This window comes from Oxyura jamaicensis, chromosome 3, assembly GCF_011077185.1.
Source record: "Oxyura jamaicensis isolate SHBP4307 breed ruddy duck chromosome 3, BPBGC_Ojam_1.0, whole genome shotgun sequence".
NCBI classification, from domain to species: Eukaryota; Metazoa; Chordata; class Aves; order Anseriformes; family Anatidae; genus Oxyura; species Oxyura jamaicensis.
In genome coordinates this window covers 72,494,079-72,500,668 of record NC_048895.1, presented here as the reverse complement: position 1 = coordinate 72,500,668, position 6,590 = coordinate 72,494,079, and the positions used below count along the sequence as shown (strand labels likewise).

General features: G+C 36.1%; 1 protein-coding gene across 2 annotated transcripts in view; it reads right to left on the bottom strand.

Moving 5' to 3' along the window:
* Positions 1-2,352: 2,352 nt before the first annotated feature.
* Positions 2,353-6,590, bottom strand: part of ATG5 (autophagy related 5) — an 80,117-nt gene continuing 75,879 nt past the window's right edge. For both annotated transcript variants that reach the window (XM_035321200.1, XM_035321202.1), the window contains one exon: positions 2,353-4,712. In XM_035321200.1, the coding sequence (XP_035177091.1) occupies positions 4,576-4,712 (137 nt within the window). In that variant the 3' untranslated portion in view covers positions 2,353-4,575. The remainder of the gene's footprint in view (positions 4,713-6,590) is intronic.

The window sequence follows — 6,590 nt, the reverse complement described above, 5'->3', positions numbered from 1 at the left end:
ACAGAGATCTGAAATCTACTTCTGAGCATTTGAAACTTCATATCTTTTTTACCTCTCTAAAGAGATATTAGTCAGGGTTAGCATGACATTTTGAAATGTCACCATCCCTGTCTCAAAACCAGAATTTTTAGCACACAACAGATACCTACCTGCTTTAATTCAGAAATGCATTCTGTATGTGATACCATATTCTAAAAGCCTCTGTGTAAATCACCTCAGGAATCTCCTTCCCCTCCAAATAAGCAGGGACTGCTAAAATAGATTTGAATAACGTTATTTTCTCAGTAAACACCTTACAAAGTAATTTCGGTTTTGCTCGAGGGCCAAAGTTTGGAAAAAGCAGTAGCACAAGCCAGAGAGGCACTCAGACTCTACACCTGGTCTGTTTGCAACACCAGAACAATGGAGCTCACAGGATCCCTCCCAACCACCCCCTCCAGCACCATTTGATTGCATCAATATTAGAATTAGGCTGATGTAGATGTTCAGACTGGTTGCATAATTGCATGGAGTACCACATGAGTAAACGCATTCTCTATGCTACTGCTGAACTTGCAGGCAAACATCTAGATTGTTTCAATAGTTTAAAATCATTATTACATACAGCATTCAATCTGGAAAGCACCCATGAAAGGGATTCATCTGTTCTTATCAAGCCCCTTGGTTTGCTAAACTACCACTGGCAAGCTGTGATATTTGCTTAGAACACTCCCTAAAGCGCAGGGTGAGTTTTTAGCCCTACAAATCATCAAAGAAGGTGCTAATACACTTGTGCAGCTGACGTGCATTTTCCAAAATATGGAAATAAAAAACAATAATAATAAAAAAAACCAACACCCTACCACAAGTTACCATCACTGCCACAGACATGGATTTTCACTCAGCTGTCACTCACCATGAAAGGAAATGAAAAAATGTCATAATTGTTCAGCATATAAACAATACTGGAAGCGATGATCAAGAGTCTTCATCAGCTGATAGATATCTGGCTGTCACGACACAGAACTGAAAGGATTTTCCCAGTCAGAGTCTCTTGCCATTTTCGTAATTAAGCTCATATTGGCTTGTTCCACCGCTCCTAACACCCATAGTGGAGAAGTAACTGGAAGCAGCTCAGTAGCTTTCCCTTCCGTACGTTTATTAATGGTTGTTTCCTAGTGCATCTTCCTTTGTTTTATTTGTCCTTAAGACTTATTATTTCTCCACATTCCTGCAAGATTCCCTAATCACACCACCATGTATTCCCAGCAGTATTTGCATTCCTGCCACTAAAGTAGCACTGTCCCTATTCCAGTCTGAATTTCTCCTTGCACACGGGAGCTCAGAACTGCACACAATATCCCCCTGGAGAACTACTGCCCCTGCAGAAAAATAATTCCCCCCCCCCCCCCCCTTTTCTGATTTTTCTGTGCTTAATGTAAAACCAGAATTACATGTGCTTTTGCAGCATAACACAACATTGCATGATTGCTAGTTCTTGCTATGCCTTTTCCATCAGAAATCCTTATTTGTCCTTATGCACTGTCTGTATATTTAATTCTGCACCTTTCCTAATTCTTCATTTTCCACAGTTACCCATCTTTCAAATACCAAGTACAATTTCTTCCAGTAGTGGCAAGGTCCTCTGATTTTATTTTTATTTTTCACCTGTATAAATTTATTTTCTGTGCTTTTTTTTTTTTCCCCAATGAATTCATTGAAAATTACTTAAAAGTAAAATAACCAATTTATAGCTTTTAATGAAAAGGCATGGCTTTGTGTGCTGACTGACAGCATGCTGAGTGACAGTCGGTGGTATCAAAGATCAAAGAAAGCATTGGAAAACTCACTCTTTCTTCATCGAATATTCAAAAACCGAAGGAGCCATTGCCAAATGTGAAATACAGTGAACAACAAGCTCTGCTTCTTGCCCTAAAATTGTGCTTTAACTGGCTCACTGGATGCACTTAAATTCTCAAGGTAGAGGAATGTATGCGTCTGTATGTGTACCTGGTACTTTTCATTAGCACTGAAATAAGTTCAGGGAGCAGTATTTTAGTTTCTGAACATTTTAGACCAGATCTGTTTTTTTTGTTTTGTTCTTGAAATTGCAGCATTTCAAAGTAAAGTATTTAATTGAGCCACAATGCACCTCCTGTTGCTACTGTTATTCACCCAGTAAGCAGTAGAAAGTATAGAAATGTGATTAGAATCAGGTAGCAAAGACTCCAGTTCATTTTTGTGATGTAGTCCTTTGTTTAGACGCATCACCTAACCAGCTCTTTAAGCAGCTTTTGCTTAAGTATTAATTAAATGCTTTGTCACCCCATGACAAGAATCCTTATTTAGCTGGAAATAAGGACAGACTCAAACTTTGTTCTATTTTTTTTAATAATGTTTAAATAATTTAATAGGAGTATGTTTTAAAGCCAAGCTCTTTGTTTCACGCTAGGCCTTTAAAGTTGGATTTACTAGCAAATAAGGGCCATGAGAAGAGCACTCGCTACTTAAACTGCTGGTGTAATTTAAAATTAAATTAAAATGCATTAAAATAGCCAGCGACTTACTCCAGTTTACCTTCAAATGAAGGAAACAATCTTTACACTTTCTAATGTACTGCCTCTTGTAACATCATCCTGATTAATGGAAAAATTAATTCTACAAAAGACTTTCTTTTTCCTCAATATGAAGGCTACAAAATATTTGTTTTATTCACTGGCAGGACATTGAAATTCTCCAGAATATTTAGATGTGTCTGCCTACAAAAGTTTATAAATGCCAATCCAGCACTGTACCAGAAATTCCAAACAGAACTGGAAATTAGAATAATTCAACCAAATCACCCCCCTATAAGAATATTATATTTCAATTCTGCATAAACACAGATCAGCATGTTTCATTTCTTTTAAAAGATTCTTCATGACCTGCAGAATACAGCGTATGTTTATTTCCCTATTACTTTTTTTCCTTCCTTTTCCTTAATGCCATTTCCTCATTTACATTTAAAACACTATCTAATCTGTTCTATTGACATTTTTCTGCCCTTTGGGCTTTTCTAACCTCAATTCTATCCTCACCCAAAGAGATCCCTCCCCCATGCTTCTAAAAGAGTTTTTGTTTGTTTGATTGATTTCCATTTTGTTCTTTTTCAGCTACAGGTAAGCATCCTCCCATAAAGGGAGAACAGAAAGAAAGCAGAATGAGAATAACAGTGGTAGTTATCATGACATTTGCAAGCTAAAATTTTAAGTAGGAACTTCAACAGCTACCTTTTTTTGGATAGAAAAATGTCATGCTTTCTTTATATTTGATAATATTTGACATACTCGATAATACATCTATATAAACATAGCTTTGTGCCACAACCAACCAGAAACTGCAGACAAAGCAATACTGCACAGTTTGATGAATTCAACATAACACAAAAAATGGTAGGGTCCTAGTAGCAGCTGTAATGGTAAGAAACATTTAGAAAACAAAGCAACCCAGTAACCTAAAAATACATCTGCTAAAATAAGTAAAAATCTGTGCAATGAGATTCTAACCTTTCAAATTTCAGATTGATTGCCCAGGGACCACAGTAGAAAACTAAACTCAGATGCAGGGAAGTATTAGCTTGGAAAAGCCTCAGCTTTCCAAAACTCAGAATTATTAAAAAGCAATACATCTGTTCATCATTCTATGATTTAACTGTTTTCTACTCTATGGGAATAAACAGCAGGATACAATAGTTTGCAACATCCGTTTACTTCTTTTTTTTTTTTTAAACTTTTTAAACTAATGTAAGAAAATATTCTCACAGAAAAAAATAGATGAAAACAAAGAAATGCCATGACAAATCCTGAGACAAATTATCCCACATCATTGCTAGTCTATGAAAACTGGTTGGAATAATAAACATACTGGAGTATTCAGTGACAGCATACAAATCAAAAGTATTTGTAAATTATTAAGTTGTGCATGTTTTTAAATGACAAAACATGCCATGGGTTTACTTTTAAAATCTCTCACTGCTTGTTATCAAAGTTAAAAGATCATTTGCATACGAATACACATACTGTAAACATGAAATTCTCATTAAGGAAAGATGGGTTTACAGTAATTTGATCTTTTACAAAAAGCTATTGGTAACTAAATCTCTCAGTGTCTAACTTTCTAGAAAATTAAACCAATGTTTCCACTCTCAAAGTTGAAACACTACCGCTTTAGGAAATAGCCCTGTTTATTTGTTAATCAGAAATACAATCGAGTGGCATATTTCCATTTGCTCTTCGGCTGACAGTTTCAGCTTCATTATATTTTACAAGAAAACAGCAGACTTGCAGAGGTCCTGTAAATTCTTTCATATCGCAACTGAAGTTTAATTACAGCGGTGAAGAAAAGCAGTGGTGATGCAAAATAAGATCAACCCAATTGCCCTTATCTGATGATAGGATCTCTCTTCCTGTTTGGCTTGCAGCAGTGAGGACTTCTTGTTTTGTTTCTTTTTCTTTTTTTCTGGTCAGGCTGCCTCTCTCAAGGCTGACTGAAGCAAGAAGTTAACGTGTCCTTATAATTCCAGCTTGAGAATGATCCTCATACCAATACAGCCAAGGTTCAATCAATAGGTCGGGGAATGATACTAATGTGAAGAAAATTATCTGGATAGCTCATATGTTCGCTTAGCCACTGTATCGGTGTTTCCAGCATCGGCTCAATTCCATGAATCATGATTTGGGTCTTCTTCTCTCCATCTAATTCAAAGAAAAAAAGAAACCACTAGTATACCACTCAAAACGCACAGAAATATTTAAATTTACCTATACTTAATTTACAGTAGATTTAATTGGTGTTACAGAGTTCAACCTGTAACAGAACGAAAAGCAGGAAATACTGGTATGGAGAAAGCTGAGATTTGTATAATCTAAAACAGAAACTTTGTGTTTAAATAATTCCAAGAAAAAGTTGGGTAAAAATGAAACTTAATGAAAGCAGCTCTCTTCTTCATTAGTGGCAAGTTTTTTCCTATAGCGATTGCAGCTCGGTGTCAACACAGTTCAGGCATACCCATCTCCCAGACAGAAGCCATACAAATTTTATGCAGACCAGACTTAAGATATTAGGCTTCTTAAAACTTACCAGGGAAGTTGTATTTTTAATACTTTATATGCTTTCTGCTGAAAAAGCCGGACTACATGTACTATGTCATACACATAACATACGTAATATTCCTGAAGTAATTTTGCTTTGTTAAGAATTTACTTAAGTCCCTAGCAATAGTACTGAGAGTTACTCAGAAGACTGAGTTGGCACCAGCTTTTTCTCACTTAGTTTCATCTCTTAGAAAGGCTATGTTGGTAAATGATTCCCAGTATGACAAGAATATATTCTAAGAATATTTCAATTCTTTTTATTTATATTTGTCCCGGAGGATGCAAGTACTTTGATCCTTTGGTTCAAATGATGGGAACCAGCTAAAGCAGCTGACATAACTGTCACAAAATGTGAACTAAAAAAAAAAATAAATTAAAATTTATTTCAGAGTCATGATACGAGAAGAGCATTTAGAATATGCTCCAAATAATGGGGGGGGAGGGGAGGGGGGGGGGGGGGAGGAGAAAAGCAGTGACCTTTTTCTGTTTTTATACTATACTCTGGCATTCTCACACGGACCTACCACAGTCAGTGCTCAGAAATATCACTGCCTTTCTAACTGGCATTTTATCCCCCTGCCATCTACAGTACAGAACAAAGCACTGTGCCGCCCAAGGGTTGCATGGAAAAGCAGAGCCTATGAAGTAGAAGTGCCATTACTGGCTCTGTCGTTCAGCTCCCCCAGTTATAGAGTAACACCTACGTTATGAGAGAGGTAAAATCTTATTTTCGTTTGGTAGCCAAAATGATTTGGCAGCTGCCTGAAGAAGTATTTGTATTTTAGCTACCTATGCCAGCACAGCCTACATTATTCTATACAATTCTATTCTATACAATCATCCCTGAATACGCTGTTGACTTTATACCAGTAGTAACTTCCACTGCAGAAGCTGACAGTTAATATGTGCCTAAAATACAGCATTATACATTAGTTATAGGTTACCTACATATAGTAACATATTCTGTACAAATTCTTGATTAAATATAGAAAGCTTGATTCTTTAGATGGCGTATGTTATCATGCTAAATTAAGCATAAACAACTGCTGGTTTCTGGTTTTATTGTTGACAGGACAGAAATCACAGCACATCATGTAAAATAAACATCTGGTATTTCCAACCAAACCAGGTATTTATTGGGCTGAAAAACTACCAATCAGGAGTTTAAACGCCAAAAGAAAAGATCTCAGCAACAAAGTTTTTATGCTGAGAAGCTGGCAACATCCAAATATTTTCAATATAAAGTAATTGCCTAAAATATGTATTTAACACTTTCAAAATAAAAACAAATTTTGGTATTCCATAAATTGACCATGAAGTTGAAAACAAGTATTTGCATTTCATAATAGTAGTTAATTGCCAAAAAGAACTCATTTACATACAGAGATGGCAGAAAAAAATGGTATTAGTTTCCAGATTTCATTTACAGCAACTTTGCCACTGAAAAATGGGGGAAAGCCTGCTGAGCTCTGGAGAAAG